The sequence below is a fragment of the Opisthocomus hoazin genome, chromosome 3, assembly GCF_030867145.1.
Source record: "Opisthocomus hoazin isolate bOpiHoa1 chromosome 3, bOpiHoa1.hap1, whole genome shotgun sequence".
NCBI lineage: Eukaryota > Metazoa > Chordata > Aves > Opisthocomiformes > Opisthocomidae > Opisthocomus > Opisthocomus hoazin.
Window position 1 is genome coordinate 26023338 of NC_134416.1, and position 27704 is coordinate 26051041.

The window sequence follows — 27704 nt, forward strand, 5'->3', positions numbered from 1 at the left end:
TTTTCTATTTCCCTTCAAGTCACTTGATAACTTACTGAGTTTAAGCATATGCTTAAAATAAAAAAAATCTGTGAGGTTATGTAATTTGTAATATTTCACAAACAAAAGCCACCTTAGATTTAAATATTTGGAATACAGCAATTTACATGATTGCCAGTACACTGCTATCCATATGAGAACATGAACATGATACCTAGCAGTATCAACAAGAACTTTAAGATATTTTGAACACTGGTTTCTAAAATGTCTTTTACTCTGTCTTGCCTAAATATCTGTATCTTACTGTATTTGACCTAACCAAACACTTTTACAAAGATGGATTCATAAAAATTACTAGTATGATCCCAAAGAGAAACATTTTATATGTGCCAGTAAAGGATTATTTAAAGGAAAAAAAAAAAAAGTCAGGAGGAACAGACTAAAAAAGAATAACTAGTTTAAAAATATGAGTGGAAGCCAAGAAAAGTTTCCAAATTAATTAAAAATGTAAACTTCTAAACACTGGAAGATCTCATAGATGCCAAAAATGTTCTCATTATTACTCTAAAACTCAGTGCTTTATCCAAAGAAAAATTTTAGTTCCCTTCATGTCTTCGATTTATTTTCTTATTATAACATTTTAAATTTTTGGAACAACACTCAGCAGTCCAGAAGTCCTGATCATAACAACATATTTTGTACAACTGCAAATTTACCACATTTTATCCTATCGCTATAAGTTGGACTTGGAGAGTATACAGATGAATTGTCAAGTATTTGAAGTTGGATGTACACAAGAACGCACAGAAAGTCACAACTCTAAGCAGTTCTATAAACATTTCAGTTCTGCTCAAACTGAGTTTCTACTTCCTTGTAACTATTTTACTCAAAGGGCAGCTAAAAATAGGGCACAGGTCACCCTCTTCACAAGAAGCCAAAATGGAAGAGATGAGGAGCAACAGGTACAAGTTCCATCAGGAGAGGTTTCATCTTGATATAAGCAACAATTTAATTGTTTTTTTTACAGTAAGAGTCATTATTCACTGGAACAACCTCCCCAGCAATGCGGACCTTTTCACAATGTGGCTGGACAGCGTGCTGGATAATCTCATCTAGGCTCCCTTTCCCACAAAAGCTTGTACCAGATGCTCATTCAGGGTCCCTTCCAACCTAGGCTGCTCTATGATTCTGTGATTCTGTTTTAATATCCTCAGTGAATACTACCTCATGGATTGATCATCTGATTGATTTGAACTATAAAGACAATACTTAATGTAATTTGATACCTTTTTATGAACTTTAGTTGTATTTGTTATTCAACAGCAGTTTGGCAAACTATGTCGTTCTTTATACAGATAAATCCATTTCTGCTCATAAGTTACTTAGTATGACTGAGCTAAATTATGTTTCTGAACCGAAGTACTGTACTCAAAAATTTCTTATAAGTATTCCCACAAACTACAATTACCTCTGAAATGTATCACAACTCTGAAAACAAATGAAAAAGACCTGACTGTGGGATACTGTATAAGCTATTTTTAGTATGTTGACATCTTGAGGTCAGTAAGTCTCTCTGAGTAGGCTGCAATATCCCCAAATGACAGTGTGGCTATGCTCCCCTTCCCTTCTCTTTTACTTTTTCAAGTAATAAGAAAAATATATGAGTGAGCACACAGCTTTCTCAAAAGTAACACTGCATCTTTGTTAACAAGCTTTTTACTTATATCTTCTTTATAAAAGAAGGTATAATTTAAAAAACAGTTTCCAGGAAAAGGTTGAATAAATATAATTTTAGAGAGATGGTAACATGTCTTCAGAATGATGCCATGTCCCTGACGTCTTGTTCAAAGACAGAATGAAAATTAAGAAACTCTTCCAATAAAAGTTCATAAAAATTACTTACCTCTACATGATAAGAAATGAAAGGTGACTTAAAGCTTTGAAGAAACTTTTTAATAGTCAGTTTAAGGGGGAGTTTTGGCATGGGAGAAGGCAACAGCTCCATTAGAGAACCAAAAATATCAAGATTATGAGAACTTCTGTTTGGCATTATTCCCAGAGCATAAAGCTACACAAATAAATTCCTTACCATAGGCTTTATCTCAACAAGGGGTACTCTTTTCTCTCACTAGGCTCTTTCCTTCAAATTTAGGTTTGACAAAATTCAAGTGACTTCTTACTTTCATAAATGGTTTAAATTACACCACCAGTTTAAAACAAACAAAAGACTTCAGTTAAATTTATTTATCTTCTATCCGTCATTATGATTAGCAAAATTAGATCATTCCTACTGCAAGTTATTAGGAAAAATACATATGACTTTCCCTCTCTTTTTTTCTTTCTTTCTTTCTTTTTTTTTTAGTTGGCAGCATCTCTAATATGACTTTCAGTATTAAAAACTACAATTTTTATTTTTGTTGCTGTGAGTTAAGGTCAAATACAGGAAGGAGGAGAAGAGTTCATTGTAAGTGGCACAACAAAGGGAAACGGAAAATACTTGCAAATCCAAACGAATTTCAGATGGCAGGAGCAGAAGTAGCTCTTGAATACGCTTTTGACAATTTTTCATGGCATATCCTTTATAACTGTTTTATGTTTCAGCAATAAGTATGCAGAAAACAGAATAGTTTTCCCAGAAAATGCTGTCACAAAAGCAATGGAACAATTGCTGCATCTCCCTCTCCATCTTAGAACAAATACAAAATCCAGCAACAATTCTTTCCAAATAATATAGTTCAAGAATACAATAATGAAATAACTGCACATCAATGTACTGGTTTTGGCTGGGACAGACTTCGTAGTAGCCGGTATGGAGGTATGTTTCGAATTTGTGCTGAAAACAGCTTTGATAACATGGGGATGTTTTAGTTATTGCTGAAGAGCACTTACAGAGTGTTAAGGTGTCTTCTGCTTCTGACCCCACCCCAGCAGCGAGCAGGCTGCGGGTGCACCAAAAGTTAGGGGGGACACAGCTGGGACAGCTAACCCCAGGGATATCCCATACCATAGGATGTCACACTCAACAATAAAGGCTGGGGGAAGGGAGGAAAGGGGAGGGACATTTGGAGTTAGGGCATTTGTTTTCCCAAGTATCCGTTACATGCAACGAAGCCCTGCTTTCCTGGAAACGGCTGAACACCTGCCTGCCGAAAGGAAGCTGCAAATTAATTCCTTAGTTTGCTTTGCTTGCGTGCATGGCTTTTGCTTTACTTCTTAAACTGTGTCTTTATCTCAACCCATGAGTCTTCTCACTTTCAGCTTTCCAACTCTCTCCACATCCCGCTAAGGGGGAGTGAGTGGCTGGGCTGGGTTGCCTGCTGGGGTTAAACCACAACTGGTATTTCCATGAAAATTTAAACTTGGTTATGAGGCTAGATCTCATGGATGCCATTAAAATAAACCCAAACCCCAAGACTCAAGACTGTTAGAGATACCTGCCTCACCTATTTCCAATACAAAATTTTTTATATGAGTATCTGCAGAAGAAGATTTTTACATCAGTATTCCTTCAGAATACTGCTGCAAATCCATTTACCATTTACTTTGATCATTTCTAAGGGCTCTATTTAAAAAAAAAAAAAAACCATATTGGACATAAGCAGCTTGTTTTCACTTGCTAGGTCCTTTACAGCTTATCCCCTCCATTCCTTTCTCCATCAGTTGTGGAATGTTAAAAGCCGATTCCTCCCTCAAATTGGTCTACAACTCAAACCTCTGTCAAATATTAGTTTTTCAAATAAGAACTACCATACCTTTTCTCACTCTTAGCCTATGCACAAGAGCGTCCCCCACAAACACTCAAACAAATCTTTTCAGTTTTTTTTCTTCAAATCTCTACAAAAACCTTGCTACAATCTCTACAGACACAAGTTAGAACACAATTCTTGCCTATCACAATGACTGATGAAGTCTCATTTTTTTCTTTTAGGCTTATAGGTTGATATATTTATGAGGTTTTTTTTCTCATCTTACATAGAATCACAGAATATCTCAAGTTGGAAGGGAACCTTACGGATCAGAGTCCAACTCATTGCTCCTTGTAGGACTACCTAAAACTAAACCATATGACTATGAGCGATGTCCAGATGCTCCTTGAACTCTGACAGGCTTGGTGCCTGTGGAGTCTGTTCCAGTGACCGACCACCCTCTCACTGAATAACCTTTTCCTAATGTCCAGTCTGTCAGATCCAGTACATCCCCCCTCCAGCAAAGGTGGCATGAGAAGTTTTTCCTAACCTGCCTCCATTCTGTCTTGGAATTCACAACTCACTGCCCCCTCCTGTTGTGTCCAACCATTTGTGTCAACACAGTAACACAAATGACAAAACCAATGAAAGTAAAAATTGCACTTCTGAATTCTTTTGCCTTTAACAAACATACAAAACATATCACAGAACTAGCTCTCTGATGATGAGTTTCACTTTGATCTCCGTGGGGTAAACCCTGCCGTTAGTATTTTTAGCTGTCAATAATCTATAACATACTGCTAAAAAAGCAGCACAACATCAGAAGTTAATTTTCATAACAGTTAAAAATGGAAATTAAAGAGTAAGCTTTTTGGAGTTTACCACTCTACCTTCTTCCAGGATGGGTCTCGGCACAACGAATGGGATTTCCTGCAATGGTTCCATGTGTTTGTGTCCAGCACTCATAATCCTTATCTGGGGCAAGCAGACGACAAGTGTGCCAGGCATACTTGCCTGCCCATGGTACCAGCTGCGCACAGTCCCAGGAATGTCGCCTGACACAATAGTACTTGGGGAAGGCAGGCTATCATTCGGAAGGAATACACAACAGGACTGCACTTCAAGCTGCAAAAACAAAGCCAAGAAAGATTTCTCAGAAACAGATCAAACATTTTTTCCCTCAATGTGGAATATTCGTCTTGGTACAAAAATCTTGGTACTCATCCATCATAGCTGACTGAAAATAGTCTTAGCTTCTAAATGAATTAAGAGGAAAGATGATACAAAATGTTGGAAAATAATATGTTCTTGTAAATTATGACTATGGGAGGAGACAGAAGAGTAAGTGTGATTTTGATCTGCAAATTTGACCAGAAAGGTGTTGCCATATAAAGGGAACGGACATCTAACTACATTTCAACAGCTTTTTACAAGAAGCATAACTGAGTCAGAAAATCTTCTCACAGTAAAGCTGAGAAAACCCTCTTTTTGCAGTTCATTAGCTTTTGTTTGCAACAGCTAAGCCTCTAGAACTAACCAACATTTTATATGATGTTACCTTCTATAAAGAATTCTGTAAAGACCTATTACAGGGAAAATTCTGTCTTTATTTTGTAATCAACAGTAATGAACATGTACAAAAATGCTGATCATCAGTGAAAAGCTGACTTTAAAACAAGTGGATAGGTGCATACGTGCACAAAGAGAAACGAATAAAGTTCATAAAGTTTATACAACTTTTGTCCTGTTATCATTGCACACCAGAAGTAGTGCATATGGTTTCAGATGAAACAGCATTTTTTTTGTTCTTAATTTTCAAGCAATGCTGCTACCCTGAAATATTTGTGAGCTTTCTGCCATCCTCTCATGAGCTTCTAGCAAGGCTGAGTGAGCCCAAATCAAGAACTGAACTCTTGCAAACACGGAGGTGGTGTAAGCTGCAAACTGTTAGTCTTCCTTGGCTCTCACAAGTAATACTCTGCACCTGGATATCAAAGAGCCCTAAGAGCCTGCACACTTGAACGCTTTGTTAAGTGAGTAGAAACTAGGATTCAGGTAATTTCTTCACAACAGTTTGGAAAAGTCCAGCGTACAAAATGTTGGCCACAAGGTGTTATTTGTAGCTGTGCTAAAAGAACGTTTGTTTGCTGTAAACTTACGTAACAGAGTCTTTCAACTTGATATCCTTAGAGACATTACAGCTTAAAACTGATAACCCAGGTTTGCAATCCATACCCTCCCCTGAAGTCCCTCAAGACTGCAACAGTGATTTGCAGTAAAGCTGGAATTCCTCAGCACCATAAGTACTTTGCCAGCCTAGTAAGGAGAACACAGATATTCATCTTTATTTCAGCATTTTTGTGCCCTTTTGCTTAGACAAACTGACAAGAATTCACTGCAGGAAAACATAAGTAGAATTTTGCAAAAATAAATACATTGTTACATGAAGTCTGTGTTTGTTTCTAGTTTTAGAACTGTTTGAGTTGTAAAATGAAGTTAATTACATCTTTGATAAGTAGTTTATTGATTCAAGGTTGCAGAGTGTACTTTATTTATACTGGATGAAAAGCAACAGTGTATTGTTACAGATGTAATAGATTTGGACTTTTTTTTTTTTAAACTGGTAAATTAGTCATTGTGTCAATTTGCAAAGATTTTTACAGTGACACATTAGATCGTTTTCTGGTCTATTAGTAGTAGGTTGCAGGTCAAGCCATTGTGGGATAATGATAAATAGATGACAAAAGAACTTATGATCAGTATAACTTTTGTTTTATTAGTGCATTTGCTGAGTAAACAGTTCATAACAAATCATCCATTCTTCATATATATATATATCCACGATGATTAACGTCAAATGCTGCCTGAATATACAAACCATGTGGTAATAATCCAAAAATTCCACCAACTTGGAGAGATACTATATTTCATCACATTACCAGCAGCAGGATCTACAGGAGATGTTTCACAAAGTGCGCTTGAGGAAAGATCTCAATACTCAGTAGAGTTTTTACACGTAATTTACAGTTCAGTACAGCTCTGTACTGAAGACAAGTTCTTCAGATCATTTTTGTTTTATTTTATTTTGCCGTATCAAGAATGTTGAAGTGGAATCACAACAGTTTCACTCCTTCAAATGCCGGAGGGAAATTCCTGTTTACATAGGCATTACTTCGCCATTCATTTTCAAACACCTGAATGGGAGTTGGACCATGAATTTTGGGGGTGTTTACATGATAGCATCAGACCTTCCATATTTAATAATACTGCAGATTTGCTTACAGATATGGTTTGCTTACTTGTGTTTCATTTAAAGTTTTACATGAATAAATGAATTTTGCAAAACATTACTGCAGGATTTCAAAGGCCAACATGATGAACACTTGGCAAAATTCCACATTTTAGGGCAAATCATGCAATCATTATAATTACATAAAAAATTGCCAACTTGGATGCACATGGGCCCAATAAAGGCAAAACTGAATGGCACCTGTCGAACTTCTCAGAGGCAGATTCTGCTTACATACAGCTATCAACTTCAACAGAATCTGTGTACGTTTATCTGACAGAATCTGGTGATTTGCCCAATAGCAAGTTCCAGTGAAGGAATGGAAGGGTGTGCCTAAAATTATGGCATTATATGTTGGACAAAAGTGAGAATGTGTGCTGCAGATTGCTTCACCAATCGGAAAGTGCTTTAAAATATATGTAATCCAAATATCTTAAAATTAAACTACATCAATAGCATATATTAAAGCTATCATATAAATCTTTTTACACTTTTTAAGTAACTGTTAAACTGTGTGTCTAAAATTGTGAATTTAATGTAAAATGTGACTGATTTATGTAACTGAATATAAATCTGCAGCAGTAAATCTTGCATTAATGTAAGGATCTGACAATCCAAGGGAAAGAAAATGAAGTAATCTGCCAGTAAGAAGTCCTTAAGCTGGGGGTCAGATCCTGTTCATGGAAACCATCTGGTTGGGACCCTCCAAGCCACACCAAACACAAATGATCTTTTAAAAAAATATCCTATTCATTAATGCTTCGCAGCTGCACTGAGTGTTACTTCATTTTTCCATGGCAACATCCTTTCTGTTTCAAGGATCTTATTTCAGTTTTGGTAGCAACGTGTTCTTTTGCCAATACTGAACACATTCATGTGTTAAAGAGAAGGAATTATTACAAATTCTTGAAACAGAATCACCCCTTATTTTCATTTCTATTATGTCAAGGCCTACACATGCTAAGTGAAGTACACTAACGATAAACCAATGAAGTAATCAGTATTTTCCCTTCCACTCTTAAAGTTACACAGAGCATATTGCTCTAAGCTTTTCCTAATGTATAAGCCTAAAACAGTGCAATGATTTTAAGAACTCTGTTGTCTAAAAAGGAAAGTATTAAGTTACTGGAATAAATGAACTATTTTTCATCAATATTTTATAAAAAGAGAGTATTGCTCGATAGAGAGAACAGTGAAATACATCCTGCGGAAGAATCAGGTCTTCCTAACTAAGAAGGGTGGGTGGAAGGGATTGAACGAAACAAGTGACATGCCATAGTTACCCCATACGAGCTCAATGAAAAAGGACAGATTGTAAAAGAGTGTTTACAGCCTTTCATGACAGTGATACCATAAGGAGATTCCCTTCTCTAACTCACGTTTCATAGCTACCTCAGTCTCTGACATCCACATTAGCTCTACTCAGTCAGATCTGCAGTTGAGCCAGACATGCACTGTTTGTTAGAATTTAAAAAGGCAGGCCAGAAATTCGTGTTTTGAAATTAGACAAAAAAATAAAAATTATATGTATGGAAAGTAGAGCACAGGAGTAAGAGAACTAAGGGAGCAGGCTACCTGTACGTACAAATGAGTAGAACAGGAACAGCTGCATTTTCTTTGACCACTTAAAAATGTCTTACCATTACACAGTATTCCTATTCTTGTCTAAGAAAGCCTGATTTTAAAAAAGTTTTGTTTAGTTATGGAAAATTTCATTTTTTGTCATTTGTGGTAAGTAACCAATTTCAGAAATCATCCTATCTCATAACTGCTGATAGCTTTAACTGCTAAGCTAGAAGTCACAGAATCTCCTCCTGACCCATGAATAAAGACCACTGTTCAAAGAACAGGAACTCTAGTCAATTCTCATCCTTACATTTCTGTTCTTTCAATGAATGTTTCACTTCGACTAAAATTCTGCATGAGTTACATGCTTTAAAGAAAATGTTATTTTCAATAATTTCAGGCAACAGACTAATTTTTTCAAATAATTTCAGAGATATTTAAAAGCATGTGGAATATCTGGCTAAGTTTTATATGTAATAAATACACTCCTATTTAGTTGGCATTCATCGCAACATTACTTATTAATTAATTTGCTTTTAATACAGATCCTTCATTATTCTCACTGGAATCCAGCATTAATGACCAATTAAAAATAATTGTGTTTATACTGCTCCACAATTTTAGGAACTATTAGCATGAAGAACACGTGAAGAGTGAGCATTACCCTCCTACAGTTACGGTGTAACTGCCAAAAAGACTTCAAGGCTGCACATAAAGAAATCCTACAACAACTAAATAATAAAAACAACTTTTTATAGTTAAGTATGAAAGTCTTTTCACTTAAATACTAATAGCTTACTGCAACTCCAATGCACAAAATCCTCATGCAATATTCTATCATGAGCAAACCAGGGCTACGGCTAAGCAACTACCAGCTTCGGATCCAAAATAAACTTTCCAGTTACTTGGTTCCAAACACATTTACTTACTCAAACTTCCACTAAAAGAACAGTCCTTTGATGATTTTAAGTTATGAAGTTCTGTTTTATCTGATGACAACTACAGACTTTTCTGTTCTACAATCATGTTAATAGAAGATCCAGGAACATGAAAATAGTTTAAAAAAAAAAACAACAAACTTAGAATCTAAGTGCTCTAGCATTTAACCAGGCAAAATATTCTAGAAATTTGCCTTTTTCATGCCAAATGATAATAAAATACAGAAAATCTGTATGAATTTAACATATAAATATATTTATGTATTTAATAAAATAAATACATCATACTGTACTTGAATTGAAAAACAGAGTCATAACCCCTATCTTATTAACCTCTATACACTGCCTTGCACAAATTTCAGTGTTCCCGTTTAGGCTGGTATTGAAGGAAAAAAGCTATATATATATGCATTTGTGTCTTGAAAAAACATATTTAAATAAAACAGACATAGGGACTACTAGCAACAATAGAAAGAACTGCTAGCATATCTGTAAGTCCTTCATATTTCACCAAGAAGGACTAATGCATATTTGTTTGGAAGCACATTCTTGGACTTTTCCTGTGGTGTTTCCCTGGAGTTTGGTGAAATTGTTCACTGGTAACATGTAGTGTCCTTTTGGCAAGATATTGGCATATACTTCACCAAGTACGATCAAAGCATATTAGAAGTGTGTAAACTGTTGCATGAATTCATAGGACTGTTTAATTTCAATGTAGATAAAAACTAAAAATATAATTTCATATCCACAGTGATGAAAATGGAAAGCATGAGTATCTTACCAAAAAGCCCTGTAAAAAGTAAGTCTAGAACCAGAAACACCAGAAAGAGTATCTAATACAAAAACATCCTCTGCCAGCATTAGCTCTAATCCATGAGTGTATCAGGTTAGAGCAGTGATATATCTACAAATTACTCTCTGAGAAAACATATGCCCGATACTATCATCAGCTTTCACCTCCACAAAAAACCCACTAGTTTGAACACTACCCCCTTTTTTTTCTTCCTAGTTGGTAACAGGCAAACTTTATTTTTACCTGGTCAGTATCTCAACCATTCTTTGCAATAAATTCACTTTGCTGGTTGCTCATGTAACAAAGTTTACCGTGAAAAATGTATGAGCAGAATATCTCAGTCTTGATTCATTTTTCATATTTATAAAGGATCCAGCTCTTCACCATCCTTGTTATTATATTATCATTTTTATTATGACTCAAACTGTAAGCTTCATTTATATAGGGAGTCTCATTGTGCTATGTACCGTGCAGACACATAACAAAAAAACCTCACTGCTTCCTTGAAACAGTTTACAGATTATCTCTCTTGACTCCCTCTTATCTAGCCTTTTCAATCTCCAGTGGTGACAACATTAAAAAAGGATTACAAGCAAAATACTCATGAAACAATGATGAAAGACCTGGCTGAAAACTAAATAGAGTTAACAGAAAGCACCTCCTCAACTTGAGCGTGTTCTGCAATCAAGTCACAAGTCTGAAGTTCTTGCTCAGGCAAAACTTAAACTTTCAAACTTTCTAATATTTTGAACCCAAAGTACCTTCTGCATGAATGAGAAGTAAAACAGACACAGGTTCTGTGATAAGCCTGTATATGAATAAATATATTTCCTGGTAGGAAGAAGGAACAGGCATTCAAAGATTACTTTGTCAGAAATAGGGTTTTTTTGTATTTTTTTAATTTTAACACAAAACCAGTTTTGCTACTAGATGCTGCTGTACCATAAAACACCAAACTCATGGAATGTCCTGTTCAAAAGGCACAGATTATAATAATTCTAAGTGTAAGGGTAATTTCTAAGCAGGCACTTGATATATACTTGGAAGAGCAGAGTCCTAATTCTAGCATTTCTAAGCCATCTAGTATTTGATCATGCAGTCTTAACGCTGGACTTCTACCATGGCCTTTTTTGTGTACAGCATGCATATACCCTGCTACACGAAAATGCTGCTTTTACCTATCAGTGATCACAATCTAGAGCAGTCTAGGATGAAATGGTTTAATGCAAGTGGTCATCTACTTGTCCTTTATGAAAAGGTGGACAAGCAAGCAGCTGAGCCACTGCTGTATGACATCAATTTGTACCATACACCCCAAGAAAGTATTTACTATACACAGTTTCCTTAAATATTTTTAGCAAGGAAGGTATTCTGCAAATCTAACTACAGATAAAAAGGTGTATAGCTATGTTTATAATACAGGAAACTGCGACAAACATTTTTTCTTCAGGTAATTTTTTTAAGGATCTTCTCCACAGATATAAAAAAGTATTTTGAAAACTAATATCCTAAAACCAAAGCATTCTTTGCTTAATTTCCAAAAAATCTATATTTTATTTTTCGTTTTCTAAGACTTTGAAACTACTGAAATAAGACAATAAAACTTCGGAGCTCCTTTAAAAACCCTCTAATAAAAAGCACTAGGATTCATAAAAAGTATCATAAAGTTTGGAAAGACATAGGGTTTTTTCACTTCCTTTTCATCTTACCTGAAGTGTCAGGCGCTTAACTGCATTCCACACTATTCCAATAAATTCCTTCATTCTTTCTTCAGGACTTCTGCAGCTTTCAGATGTGTTCAGCACGGTTTTCACAGGAAGTGACAAAGGACGAGATTCTAATGCAAACAACAAAACTCAGTTACACAAAGAATATACAACTCATATACTTTGTGGTAGCAAAGAAAAAGATTACTTATTATAAACTCCAAAAGAGATTTTCTGCTGCTATGGCTGTAATAACAGTGAGTCTATTGTTAGTTTTAAACTTAGCAATACAACTGTATCAGTTAAGCCCGGTGAGAAATGCAATGAAATGAAATGCTTAAAACTTCTTTAATGTAAACTGCTAAGAAAATATTATGAAGAATGCTTGACCTACGCAAATTAAGACAATTTTCAAAGTGTTATAAGCTATGTGGTGACGGAATAGCAATCCAAGAGGTTTTCACACACACTGCTGCCAGTGTAATCTAAAAATGTTTTAGTTTTCTAAACTCGTCGTAAGAAATGAAAGACAGCCTATATTAAATCACAGCTTTTGATTTGTTTTCTTTATAAAATTCACTTAAACTTGAGCATGCTTCCAAAAAAGGCATAAAAATGAGACCATTTTCTTACTTTGTCAAGCTTAAAGGTATTAAAGCACGAAATATTTCAGCAAAATTCAATGTTTTCTAGTAAAAAATTTCTTTAAACTGTTAGCTATAACATAAATATGAAAAGATTTTAGATACAGAAGTATTTAATTGAATATGAGCACAGAACTTCAAAAGAGTACTAGTGAGCAGAGCAAGTAGCAACTACAAATTCTTTAAAGACTGTATGAGTGGTATATAGCTCCTCCTGTCATCTCTTACAGACTATCCTCCTTCTTATGTTTTGGGATACCCACCAAATTATTGTCAGCTTCTTTAACATTTCCAGTTTTGGTCTACATGTTGTTGAGCTGACAAAACTGCAGGAATAAATTACGAGGTCTTCATGACTTCATTTTAAACTAAATTGAAATCAGCATAAGTGTGACAATTTGTCTTTCAATTATAAAGCTAGGAAAAATCTGTGGCATACAAACTACAGAAAAATTCTTAAACCAGTATTATGCTATTAGCTGAACTCAGGTGAGCAAACGTATATGCCCCTTGACAAGCATCGCTGGGTCTTCAGTCAGTTTTGATCATCCACGGAAACATGCAAGGAATTAAAAATGAAACATCTGAGAAGTGAATTTCTGCCAAGAGCGTGCAATGTTAATACCCCTTGAGGAATTAATTTGTGACATTCTTCCCATCAAGGCTAGAAAAAAACCCAGAGTTGATTACTATTCTAGACAAAATCCTTTAACAAACAGTATTTTTAATGATCTAAAAAGAAGGAGAAGCATTAATTTTATTAAACTGATAGGGAATCAAAAGATTCCAAAAGAGAGGTAGTCAAAATAGTGAAAGCAAATTTTTATGGCTGTAGTATAATTAGCCCTCTCAGATATTCCTGGCTCCAATTGCGAATCTATTAGAATGATAAAGAATGAAAACTGGATCACGAGAATGTAAAAAGCGTGATATCTCAGGATTGTTTGTTGTCAGCTGTGCTGGAGAGACAAACAAATTGTTCATATGGAGAAGCAGCGTGGAGTAGCTATTCCGTAATATTTTCTCATGCAGACACTGTCATGACATGCAGTGAGTATTCCATCCAAATTATGAATGGATTCAGTTAAAACAAGGACATTAAGTGAGGAATAGCTGTTCTGCTTTAACTTCTTGCGCTACCTCAGTTCACACCATCTTCCCTGTGTAGTCAGGCCCTACACTATACATACTACAAGGTAAGAATCAGGAACAGCTTAAGCATCAAGAAATATTAAAATAAGAGAGTTACTGGAGCGCAGAACTCCAGAATACAAGTGTGGGTTAAGGGTTATAATACAAAGGGTTAGTATACAAAGTTACTGCGAGACTCTGGAAATCTCCCAGGCAAGAATGCTTCAGGTCAGGATGAGCAGATAAATACAATGTAAAACTGTATATTCTACAGCATAATCAGCAGGGAATATCAACATCCTCCCTCACTGAACAAGTGCATTGCTCATGAGTAGGATCTAAAGCTGGGCTTTGTTCCATTCACCCATGTTATGGTCACTGGGAAACACACCCTCTGCTAGTTCTCTCTCAATCAGGGCAATCATCTTTCTAATGCCAGAAATAACTACCTGTGAACTAAAAATAAAATTAGCTGGCCAAAACACCATTTGTTTCTCTCCATATATGTGCAATTCAAACTTGCAAAGCCGATTCAAATTCCAGGAATATCCATAACAGACAACATCTTCCCTGTAATACCCCATACTCAACCAAAATCCAAAAAAAAGAAAGCCTTGAAACCCAACAAACACATAAGAAACCGTTCAACCAGAAATCATGGGAAATAGAGAAGTAATAAGAAATGTTTCGGAGTGGAAGGAAGAAACAAGCACAGAAGTAAAGAAAAGAAAAGAAGAAAGATGTCCTCTGTTCATTTTTTTTCCTGTACTGCTAAGTCCCAGGGTCTTCTCTGAAGGGATGCTGGGACAGAACATGTCTTAATTCCCCGTGAGGCAAGGCCATCAGTAGATGACAGTTGCTAAGAGACTGTAGTAGTCTGGTGTGGCTATCGTGTGTGTTGCCTAGTCCTCTACAGTAGACATGTAGACTGGATCAGCTCCATCTGTCTCGGTATGAAGGTTAATCTCCTAAAATAATTATGCTACTCAGCTACTACTGAACTGAAAACCTAGGAACATTTCCTGGCACTGTCATCAGCCTTCTGTTCAAGCCAAGAGCCAGTCAGCAATAGCTAGACAGAAAATAGGATTTGTATGAAACACTAGCAAACTGATGAAGGAAAAAGAAAAAAAAAAAAACAAAAACAAAAACCAGAGGGTGGGCTGCTTCAGGTTGTACAAGTTGAATTTTTAAGAAAACCAGTGTAGAGGAACATAAAGTGTTCCTACTCTCATCTTGTAGTCCCACATTGTGCAATTGGCATTTTTGTACAAATACACATCACAACTATTTCAGTCAACTATCAACCACTCAGAGGCTGCCACACTCACCATCAACTTCAGAACACACACTGGTAATGAACAGACTTTTTAAAAAGGACTGAGCTACCAGAAGCAGCAATTCTTTTCACAATTTATGGTTAAAGTATAGAGGGAGCTCCAAATGGCAATCCTGCAAAATTAATCATAAACATACTCTCTTTGTAGGAGATGCCACTAAGCAAGACTTACAGGTATAAACTCTAGACAGAGGTGTCTTTCTTACATAGACATATGCCTCCTCCTTTGTGTTCTTTAGCCTACTGGGAACTGGCTGCTTTAGAAGTCTGATCCATAAAATAGTTTAAAAGTCTTAAAAATAAAAAGACCTTTAGGGAAAATAGTGCTATTCTGTGCTATCAATATTCAGTGACCTAAGAAACAGGAAAGGGAAAATAAAACTTATGAAGTGCAAAGATTCGGGGCAAATGGACATTTCTTCAAATAAGTCAAAGCAGAAAAGACCACAGATCAGAGATGTGCCACTACTGGGTTGAGGACTACTGATAATCTGTACTCACCACTGGCCTCAGGCTTTCAGTTCCCCCCCTCTCCTTACAGCTAGCAATTGAACTAAAGAGAGGTAAATCACAATGCTAACGCCTTATTCCTAATTTGTATGTGGTAGAGATCGGTCACGTCTCATCCCTCTGGCACAGGACGACTAATTTGTCCTGGCCCACTCTGTGCCTCGGACACCTCATGCGTTAAGAGGGCAACACCTTCTTCCTGGTTGGAAAAGGTTATCCTGCTGCAGGCAAACCCGTACTTTCAGTGCTCCCCAAAAGCTCAGAGAACGCCTACTGAAAGACAAGGTTCATAGACAAACATCCATGCAGCAGCCTGCAGTAGGACAGCATCTCCACCATCCCATCATATGACCGTACTCAGAATGCATCTGTCATACGACCTCAACAAGCTGGGCAAGCTTCCCTTCCCACATCACATCATCTGTCATATAGCTTCTCACACATCAGAGTTGAGTTAAGCTGAGAAAAATCCTACTGCAAACTAATCATGGTTACTAAGAGGCCATGACAGCAAAACACATGAACATTAATAGTATTTAAAAGCAGAAGGAAATCACAGGAAAGCATACTGTTATTGCACGGCTCTTTCTGGAAAGATCTTTCCTCTGCTAAAATTAGAGGTAGTCTTCATAGCATCAAAGAATTAATTGGGATTTCTTAATATCTTTTCACATTTTCATCAATTAGATAGAGCTTTTTATCAGAAATAAAACAAAAAACACTAAGGTGGTTGCAACAAATGCAAGCCATTAAGCAACTGATCAAGGGGTCTCAGGGATTAGAAATAAGATTAAAATGCAGTGGAGGAGAAAATTCAAACTTCAAACAACTCCGAAAAAAAAATCTAAATGGCCTACAAGGTTTTTTTTGCAGATTAATTGGTTTCTTCATATGTAAGACAAAACAAAAACCACCCCCACCCTCAAAAAAAACCCCACCACCTACTTAAAACTTACTTGCTCTTTTCTGTAAAGTAGCAGGTTTTGGTTTCTATGTATAAGATTGTGCAAAAGTAAAAATTCAGTGAAACTTGGTATATCAAAGCTTGTTTGTCCTTAGGTTTAGGCATTCCAATTTTCCTCATAAGGCTACATATTTTTACATTTGCAACACAACAGAACTAGACTTATCTGTTTATATAGAGGGATATATGAAGGCACTACAAATGATTCATACTTTTGTGTATATATACACATATATGATGGCCAAAGAAACAAATTCTGTTCTCAGTAGAATGCCTTTCCATATAATAATTTAGTTCCAGGATTTAATACTGAAACATTATATATATACAAGAAATTGCAAAAGCACAGAGGAATATCTTGTTAAAAATACTTCCTATGTTAATGTACTATTTTTTTATTTTTAAATTGGATTGTGGGAAAAGTTAATCGAAGTAGCAGGCTCACTGAAACCACTAGGTGAAGCTCAAAGCTGTATTTACCAATATTTTCTGAACCATCAGTATCCATCAGAATTGTCTGAGAAATATTCACATTTTATTTTCGCAGTATCGTAAGAGAAGTTATGCCCTATACACCCACTCCTGGATGACTGATATTTGAATTATTCACGTAAGTGAGATTTTTTTTCCCTAAGGGTAGACTACGATGATCTGTATATAAAAAAGTTTGCACTCTTCAACAAGATGCTTGAGCACAAAGGCACTACTTAACTACCTTCAGTAACAGCAGGAAGTCCTTTTAAGCTTATAACAATAAGCAATATATTTGCCAATATACTGAATAGCCTTTGCATAAATAATTTCTTTACTAGGCTTTGAGTATTTTTACATTCCACATTACTAACAGTGCAGATAATACATTACTTTTATCAATCAAGATGATAATTGAGTCACACAGACCCTGACAACTAGACAGAGCAAGTCCTTTATACCCAGGCAAACAGCAGCAGAGAGGCATAGTGACTAAGAGTGGTCATTCTATGAGTTAGCAGCAGCAGAAGTGCGAAAATACAGAGGCTTTCAACTTTTTATCCAACATGTCTCTTTCAAGAGTAAACATATGTCAGTAAACAAAGACAAATGTGATATTAACAGTGTTGTGCAAGCAAAACGGATCTTTCTGTGTAGAAGTGGGGGTTGGCTAGGGAACGGCTATGGTCAGCATTTTCTCCCACCAAATTCTTAACATTTGCTGCACTATTTCTGGCAAAAAATACCTATTTAGTTCTGGGAACAAAAAGGAAGAAGGACTGACACTTTCATACAAATCAATAACAGCCTTTCACAGGCATAACTGAGCTACCATATTAGTAATTACAAAAACGTGTTATATGTGTGCTCATATCTGAAGTCCATGCCTGAATTTCTCTTCATATTGCTTACCACTCCACATAAATTTTACACTATGAAGTAAGAATTTCAGTGTTTGGATTTCCAAGAACTTTTCTGGTGAATGCAGAAGGAATTCTGCCTAGCTTTCTGCCTTTTTAAAAAAACACTGAAAGTTCCTTAGTCTTCTAAATACAAACTAAAAGTAAACACCCATTCCTTCTCTCTCAACTCTAAATTTCTCCACATAGAAAGCGCGTTTGATATACTACATCGGCTTTGTGTTACTGATGTTTTTGAAATTCACACACTGAAGGAATCATGCCATCATAACACAAAAGTCAAAAATTTTGCTAGCTACGAAAACTCACAATAATTAATTTTCAATAATAAATGTGACTGTCCAGCCATTTAGAAGTTACTATAAATCATCTGTGCCTGAAGACCTTCCTTTTAAATAATCCTTCCAAGAACTAAACTCCATTTATAAAAATAGAAAAATCCCAGTATTTCCAGGCACCCTAGGTACATGTGCATCAGGATTTAAATTCCTATATTTTACTTTGACTATTTAGCATCTATTTAATTTCATTCATCTTCCCAAATAAATCACAGCAGGCATGAATAAACGATAATCATTCAGTTCACTGAGCAGAAATAGTGACCTACTAATTCAAATACTTCAGATAATCCACTGATTTTTCACCATCCAGACTTCCCTCACATTTGCTACTTTTTTGCATTCCAACTGCTCATTTTAGCAGGGATCTAGTTCAGCATTCTAGTTGTACTTTAGGAAAAAAAAAAGTATCAGTAACTGCATCCAGTTTTGCTAAGTATAGGTCATATTCTGCCACACTGTACTCCATTGAAAGTTTATTAACTCATGATGAAACTTCAAATAAAACAACTAACACAGTATCAGTTGGTCTAAATAAAATAGAGACTTGTCTACATTTAAAGCTTCCTCTCTCCTCCACTTTTACGGAGTAGTATTTAATGGTGGTTCAGAAATATCTCATGTATGTCCTCTGAGCGATTTCTAAGAATTGAGTAAAGCTTTCAAAATCGAATTACTAACACTTCCCACAACAACCAAGAAGTTCCAGTAAGTATCTAATGACCAACTTCTAAGCATGTTATTACATCTACACTATCAAACGTTAGGAAGTGATTGAAAGGGAAGGTGGGGATCTTTCCGTGCCTGATTTCCTAAGAAAAGGCAGCTTATGCAATCCTACACTCTATGCATATGCATGGAACTCCTTTGCTTGTCCTCTAATCCTTTTGCATTTGCTGGTCAACGTAAATCAAATCTGACAGGACAATATCTCAAAAATACTATGTTTCTACAAGCTCTGTGAAAATCAGTAAGCAGGGTAAAGAAAGCAGAAACTGGCAACAGGAGCTCTGTCCTCATCAGAAATCAGATAATTTATACAGGACAGAGAATATAAAGGCCATCTAAAAGAGTTTTGAACTTTCTTGTTATGACACCATCCTCCACCTGCTTGAAATACAAATGAATAGTAGACTAGTTTTAACTTAGCACTTATGAAACTCTAAAACCCTTTAATTATTTCTCTGCGAGAACAACAGTTCCACAGAACAAAATATCAATGTTTCAGAAACAAAAGTAAGAGATTTTTCCAAACTGGAATGATTTCATGCCCTGTCTTTCTCTCCACATGCACATCTTACGCACCACATACACACTTCCCGCAGAATGAAACAATGGTGGATTCTCTTCTCAGCTTTGAACTTGGGGCTGATACTCCATGGTAGTACTGAAATTGTAGTAGAATTTAATGATCAGCGTGCTCTCTGACCTACGGCCCTTAGCAGCCTGGCCTGTGGAAAAAAGCTGTCCAAACCCCACCACTGTTTAATTCTCTTTTGCAAATGCCCTTGCAATCTGTTCACCAGACAACAAAATGGAGCACTCTCTGGCCACGGGCACCAGACCTAGAGATGAAAAACACTTGCCTGCTGTCATACGCCCTGATGTACACTCACGACACGACTGAAATGCAGTCACCCCCTTTGTCATGACCAAATACCTGGCTGCTGAATAACCGGGATCAGCAAAATTTTATGTGACAAGTGTACTTTCAGTTACGGAACAGGGCATTCAGTTTCCAGGTGCCTTTGTAAGAGGTTATAGGGCCTACTCCAGCTGAAATGTTTGTGACTTCTTAGATGATACATTAAATTCCACTTACCTACCTATCCTGTGGCTATACGAAAAGTCAGCTTTCAGGATTCTGAGAAAAAAATTAATAACCTTTTCAGCCTCTCTAAAGTAGCTTCTTTCATTAAAAGCATTCCTCATACTAAAGGGCATGTGTGACGCCACTTTTCTACCGTTACTGAAAAATTTGATGCCATAGTCAATGGGTTACACCACACAAGACAGTATTAAATTTGTGTCTGGGACACCGTGGTTACTTCCAAGCACTGCTAAATGTTGTATGTCACGGTAGATGTTGGTGAAAGCTATTTTCAGCATAATGGCTAGCAAAAGACATCACTAGGAGGCAGTAAAAAAACTCCAAAGAACACAATTTCATCTTAAAGCATGAAAAATGTGGTTATATTTTTCAAACTGAAAAAAAATATAGTAATTTAATAAATTAATATGAATGAAATCTACAAGTTCTTTTAGTAATGAATGAGCACCCATCTTGAATGTGTGAAAACAGACACTTTGGTTTTAATCATTATTCGATAGTGTACACAGGACAGCTTTCAAAGACTATCCTATTCACCTACTGCAGCCCATAATATCTTCCTGTACAGGTAGACTACATATAAATATGTAATATACATATATCATACACACCTATAGCAATCATTTTGCTACGATCCAGACATAAGAGCTATACTTCTATGTATAGCTACGTGTCTGCAAATCAATTTTCATTGAACTAACAGGGAACTGCTGAATTGCTGAGAATAGGAGGAGAAGTGGGTGGATGGGGGAACCAAGGTAAATGCTTACTACTATTTTTTTTTTTAATATTCTTTCTTCAACACCTTGCATGTTCACAGCCACATCAAACAAAATTTAAACCATGTATTCTATGATCTTACTCTGTTTTTGAAGCCTCTATGGTTAAGGAGATTTATAAATAACTACAATTTGAGACTTAAGTACAGAAACCTTGGATTTTCACAGACAGATACCATATAAATAGTAGTTTTGCTCTTTTCCCATGCTTCATTTTTGGCAAGGTCTCAGCAGCCATTAACTAATAAACTGAACTCAAGATCAATGTTTTAAATCACTTTACAGCTGTGATTACAAACTGCTTTCATTTAATATATAGAGTTGGTTTCTAGCAGTTCTCAAGGGAGCGACTGCTGAGATCATTGCAGACTTGAAAAGCACAAAATCAAAATCGCCACCTGAGTAGCGTGATTTTAAGATACAATCTCTTTCAAGCTGCAAAGACTATGTATATGTGCCTGATATCAACATAGGAATCTCAGTTTTCTGACAACTTAAGGCACCTGTACCTAGAGCCTTGATGATTAAGAAATACGAGGCTTAAAAGGCTCACTGCCCCTTTCACCTAGAATGCTTTTGTAGCATAGGTAGCATTATAGGTCCTAGACCTATAATCAGCATGGTATTCCTATTTAAAAAGGTTAGACAAATAATGAAAGAAAACTCCAGACAGAAAGTATGTGAAATTAAAAGAAAAATTGTGGGAGCGAGGGACCCAGGAAAATTAGAAAGGAGAAGAATCTCAGGCAATCTGTTTTTAGTTTAATAAACTAGTCACTCATCCGCCACATTCCAGCACTTTATATATATGCACGTAAAGAAAAGAACTGTGAAAGGATCCACCGAAGCTTCTCTGAGAATGAGATCTCACCTTTCACACTTGTATCCATCCAACCTTTTCCAAGCACTGTAACTGGTGGCTTTGCAAATCAGAGATATTTTTTTGTACTACGACATATGTGTTAGTTTTTACTGTCCCCTGAATCTTCCAGAGCAAAGCCAATTTTGACAAACAGGGAATAAGATGAACTCTTCAGGAAAAGCTTCTAACACCGCATGAAGTTTTAGAAGGCTACACAGAGAACAAGTCTGCGTGGCACTGCAGCATGACATGGCTCTCCTTTCTTTAATTAAGGGAAATCTGTGTGGTCTACTGAAACAGACAGCATCCCTTTAAATAATTCCATTGGTATACACGACTTTTGCTCTTTGGCATTCATTTTATACTTTTATTTCCCATTTTTGCAAGTAAATCTCAAACACTTCAGGTATATTGTTATATTACCTGGCATTTTATCTCCAGAGTATAACAAATAAACAAGACATATTAAAACACAGGCTAGCCTTCAAACCAGCAGTGTCAGGCACACTACATCTTAAAAACAAACAAAATAGACCCTCTGCTATACATATGGAGCTTCACTTAAAAAACTGTAACTTTGTTCAACAATTTTTGACCAGTTGAGAATTAATGAAACCAAATTGAGTAATCTCTAATTTAAAAGACTGCTTCTAATTAAAAAAAGAAAATGGTTTGTCAATGTTATCTCTTGAGAGAATTAGCATCTTTCATTTATTATTGTCAAACTCTATGCTATGAAATCATTTTCCAGAGAAGCCAAGTATTTCCTTTATCACAAAAACCTCCAGCATTTAGGCTAAAGCTATTTGAAAAACTGAATGAGTAAAGTAAGTGGTAGTTAACATAAATGAAAGCTAAAAATGAACTTTTCATTTTTGCAGCAATATGTGTTGTACTAAGTAATTGAAAACACATCTTGATATCGACTTCATATTAAAAAGTGGAAGAAGTTGAGATGCACAGAAATCCTTCTTTTGCTTTTAGGAAGTCATCTATAATTTATCACCTTGTTTTATCATTTCTGCATTCACACACACAAAACCCACAACAAAAGCAAAACTGACATTCATGGCATTGTGAGATTTTGAAAATAACATTTGCTTTTATCAGACTATGCTGGTGTGATCGTTACTGCAGAAAAGATAACACTCAAGGCAAAGAATAACAAAGGCTGGAGATTAAAACTGGCTGCCAAGCTAAACAGGTAGCACACTGGGACACTGATTTTCAGAACTCAAGTACTAAACTACTTTTGCAAACCACATGCATACTTTTATAAACTGGTAATTAACACAAACTAATCTAGCATCTGCTCACGCAAATAGCTTGTTTTGAATGTCAAATATTCATAATTAGAGAAGTTTCTCCAGTGAATTAAACCTTTGTGCTTTGCTGGCAGGCACAGGTAGAATTAACCTCAAGAGGAAACAAATCACATCATTTATGATGTTGATAAAGCAGGACAGATGATAAACATAGCTAAAAGAAGAACATACTTAGTACAGTCATTTCATTACTGTCAAAAATAAAGGAAATTAATAAATGAATGGTAAAAATAAAAGGGTAAATAGTAAAATAAAGTATATTCATAAATGAAATAGAAGTCTTTGAAATTAACCTGTTCTTTTACTACTCTTGATAACATGGCAACCCACATAATATTCAGCAAACAGATATTCTGGTTTTAGTCCTTTTTAATCTCAAAATAACCCTACCACCAATGGACAACATTGTAATCTCAGTTTCAGCAGACAACACCTTGAAGTACTTCATGATTATCTGGAAATAAACATCATTGCAAAGGAAAAAGAGAATTTCAAAAGGATTACTAAAAGCTTCAGCTGGATAGTCACTTCTTTGGGATGATCTCTTACTTTACTACTTGCAGACAGTTCTATAGGAATAAATAGCCTAGAAAACCCCAGAAAGCTGTTTCATCTTGATTAGTGATAAAAAAGTGTAACTTTAGCATTCTTACATGTTCAGAAAATATTTCTAAATGTAGTAATTTCTTGAACTCCAGAAACAGAAGTGCGAACAAATGCATTTTCTGCGGGATGGTGATTTTGAATAGAGTGAATTTTAAATGTTTATGCACAAATCTTGACTTCTATACACGCCAGACTTTAAGCAATGTGAACAGACTGACTGAAATCAAAGAGAATAATCACAGTGTATAAAGCCTGTTAAAATTATGGACTAAAATATTAAATATCGAGGCAAATAGTAGATATTCTATTGAAAGCACATCTCCTTTATCTCATTTTAGAAAATGTTACATGACACTATTGGGGCCCCAAAGATAGTACCTAAAGGAAAATGAGAAGAAAATACAACATATGTGTCAAAATTACAAGCTTAATAATTTTTAATTTAAAAAGTTGTAATTTTCTGGAAGAATATTTCTTTAAAACTGAAAGTTGTGCCACATTATTTGCACAGCTGATGCTGTTCGATTGTGGATGCCTGTTAGTGAAGGAGGCTACAAAGGCAGCAAAGCTAGTTTCAATTAAGTGATCATACCTGTTACTGTTTTTGTTTTGACAGGACTGCTGGCATACTCAGAGGCTTGATTTGATTGCTGCCTTGCCAAAGGTGCACTTCCAACCGATGCTTCATCCTCTTTTTTTCGAGTTACTGACACACCAAGTGGAACAGTTCCTACAGACTGCTAGAAAAAGAAGTGCCTTGTGAGCCACTCAAAAGCAAAACACATTAATACTGAATTATGACATTGTCATGAGAAGCACGTCTTAAACTATTTATTTTCAAATCTACAGAAGACAACTTGAAACAATGATTGGATCACATGTATTTTGACAAGTTATGAAGCGCCACATTCAGACTTGCACTTGTAATTATTTTAGTCCCATCAGTCTGAAAAAAAGCTCTTACAATTCTGAAAAAAGCTCTACGATAACAAAAGTGAAATATAATCTATTAACTTAAAACATCATGTTTATTAGCCAATCAAAATGCACATGAAAAGACCTGGACAATCACCAAAGCAAAACAATTATCTAAATGTTTAACGGAAACTGGAAAATTTTAGCCAGATACAAAGGTCCCAAAAAGTTTTGCAAAGAAATTTATCAACCTGCATTAAACTTCAAAAGAAAAGATGCATTGTTATTTATGCATTATTATATTTGTTTCTCACAAATTTAATTCTGACCACTACTGATTTTGAATTTTTTTGTCTTTCAAGCACATCAACAAATGATAAACTGCTCAAAATATGACACTGTTAAACAAAACTGAAGGCATTAAAATCTAGTTCGAAGGACTGCATCGTTCTTTCAAGATTAGAAAAGTGTGATGTGCATTAAGTCACAGGGGCTCCGGAATTGGAGGTCCACAAATGAATACAGTCTCTTTGCTTTAATGTTATTTTTTTTAACAACACAAGCTAGAAAAGACAAAATCATTAGACAAAAATTGGATCCTCAATTTTGCTGCAGAGTTGGCTGTTAACATTTTGCTGTAGCATTAGCTGCTATGTAAATTGTAGATCTATCCCAGTTGACAAAAGCAGAATATTTCTACCGTTGATTTTGCAGTGGGTTATCATTTAAAGATGATGAAAGTTTTTTCTAAAGATCAGACATCAGGATTACAGGCATCTTAATTTTTGTGTAATTTAATTTTGTTGGTATTGGAGTGAAAATGTAATCCATATAGCTGGGTAATGAGAAACCTCACACGTTGCATTAGCAATCTCTGTGGGAAACAAATGCGTGTGAGGCGGGCAATGTGCTTGTAAATTTTCTCCAATAGAAAACAGATCACTGAATCAAGTACTCTGCAACACGTGCACACATACAAAACCCCAAAACAAACAGAAAGATCATTTAATTGAAGCAGAATGACTTCCAAACGCCTTCACCATTTTCCACTATAAAAGTAAATTAAAATAAGACAGACAATCAACCATTTAATCCTACTCCAGTGAAAACAGTCAACTCATATATACAGTGGTATGCAAAGTTAATAGGAAAATACTAATGTCAATGACAAACAGAACTCTTCTCCTCCCTCTGAACATACAGCTTTGTCTCCAAAAGCACTAAAAGTCACTCTGGAATACAGTAATATGCCACTTCAGTGTCCTCTAGCCATAACAAGAACAAAACTACCCATCAGCCTTGAAAATACAAGATTTACACCACAGAAATACTTCCCATATGCATACAGAGAGAGAGCGTGAAGTTTTATAAACTTCTGTCTGAAACTTTACATCACTCAGTTACAAAATTTAGCAGTTTGTCTGACAGAACCTTTCACAAGGCAATGGCTATCTGCAGCCTTTCCCAAGACGGCAACTGTTGAGCCACAATGTAGCAATTCTGGATGTAACACCGCAAAAACATTGACTTGCCAAAGCGAAGCAAAAGCTTCTGAAGAACGGACACAGACAATACAAGACAGTACAAATGACAATAGGATGGAAATACTATCTGAAGAAGCAGTATCTATTTCTGAACCACTGAAGAAATGGATCAGCAAAATACAATAATAAGTTACACCACTAGTCACCACTAGTGAAAAACATGAAGGCTATCACAGCCAGACAAAGCTGGAAAAAATTATGACCAAATATTGAGTGCTTGAGTACTGATCTGGACAATGAAACAGCTGTTTCATCTTTGCTCACTGAAATCAAGCCTCATGTTGCTGCTGATGACGCCCAGTACAATCTTGTCAGGTTTTTGGCAAAAGATTTCTGGTTAAAAGAATGCCGAAGATGAAAGATCAACATTGAACTAGATGGAAAAGGATCATCAAGATTTGGGTTTTAGCCACAAAACGATGAGGAAATTGTGGCTTGGGAAACAGCAGATGACAAGAGCCCCACAGCTGTACGAGAAGATGAATCTGATGGGAAAGGAGACACTGCAGGCAAGTATTAACATAAGCATCTCATCACAAGAATCCAAAAAGCTATCTGTAAAGTAATATGCAGTAAGATTTAACACACCTACTTGGGATGTAAGCTTTATGGTTACTAATTGGTAGTGTTACAAAGAAGATAAATAAAGAATATTTAATAAAGTTATGGAACTATGCGAAAATCTATATGAGGTTGTTGTGTTGACACAAAGTCAAAATCAGATTCTGTTCTAAAATGCTGACCACTGTTTTATCAATGCAATAATGTTTTGAGGCTATTATACACTGAATACTAGATTAATAATAATTCATAGTACTCAAAATAAGAAAATTTACTACTTTTCCAGTATATATATGACAATTAACTCCTTAAGCGGTGGCTAAGAGACTACAGGAAAGCTATCCTTTTCCAAATTCAAATTCTACTGACACAAATCATCTAACACATTACATACCATGTTAAGTACATATACACAAACCACACACATACATACACACTAATTATGCATATAATGGATCAACAGATACAGATTTTATTTTACTTCATATGGTGTGGTCAACATGACTTCGGAAAATGATAAAGATCTAAAAATCAGAGAAAGTCACAGAACAATAATAGCTAAAAACCAACACGCCAAAAATACAAAGCCCCAGGTATTTCCTGATTTATGTGGAGACATGCCAACTAACTATAGCTAAAATATCCCGTAAAGAGGGTTAGTGGAAATTTGCCCCAGGTAGAATAAATTAATATTTTGTTTTACTTGGGATTTTCGGTAATTAAATATTTTATTTCTGCATTACAACTTCCTACAAGCGCAAGGCTTAAGCGGATTCAGGCAGATCTGGGAACACGAGAAATGCGTTCTAAAGAAAACTTGACCAACTGAGCAGAGAAGTAACTTTCATTCAAGGGATGCCTATACAGTCATCTCCCTCATAACAAACCAAAGGCAAAAGAATATTCCAAGACAGGAACTTAATATTATTACTAAAGGAAGCAGTGGCTTGTAAGATGTTGAATTCGGAAGCCTCAGCCCAGACATGGGTTGCCATCTTTGAAATGAT

At 35.8% G+C, this 27704-nt stretch overlaps 1 protein-coding gene across 7 annotated transcripts in view; it reads right to left on the reverse strand.

The window, feature by feature from the left end:
- The window catches only part of VPS13B (vacuolar protein sorting 13 homolog B), a 482877-nt gene that overhangs the window by 231082 nt on the left and 224091 nt on the right, over positions 1-27704 (reverse strand). For 6 of the 7 annotated variants that reach the window (XM_075415801.1, XM_075415804.1, XM_075415803.1 and 3 more), the window contains exons 21-23: positions 24270-24417; positions 11961-12088; positions 4556-4790 (exon numbers count right to left, since the gene is read on the reverse strand). In XM_075415801.1, the coding sequence (XP_075271916.1) occupies positions 4556-4790; positions 11961-12088; positions 24270-24417 (511 nt within the window). The remainder of the gene's footprint in view (positions 1-4555; positions 4791-11960; positions 12089-24269; positions 24418-27704) is intronic. The other variant, XM_075415802.1, reaches the window with a different exon arrangement.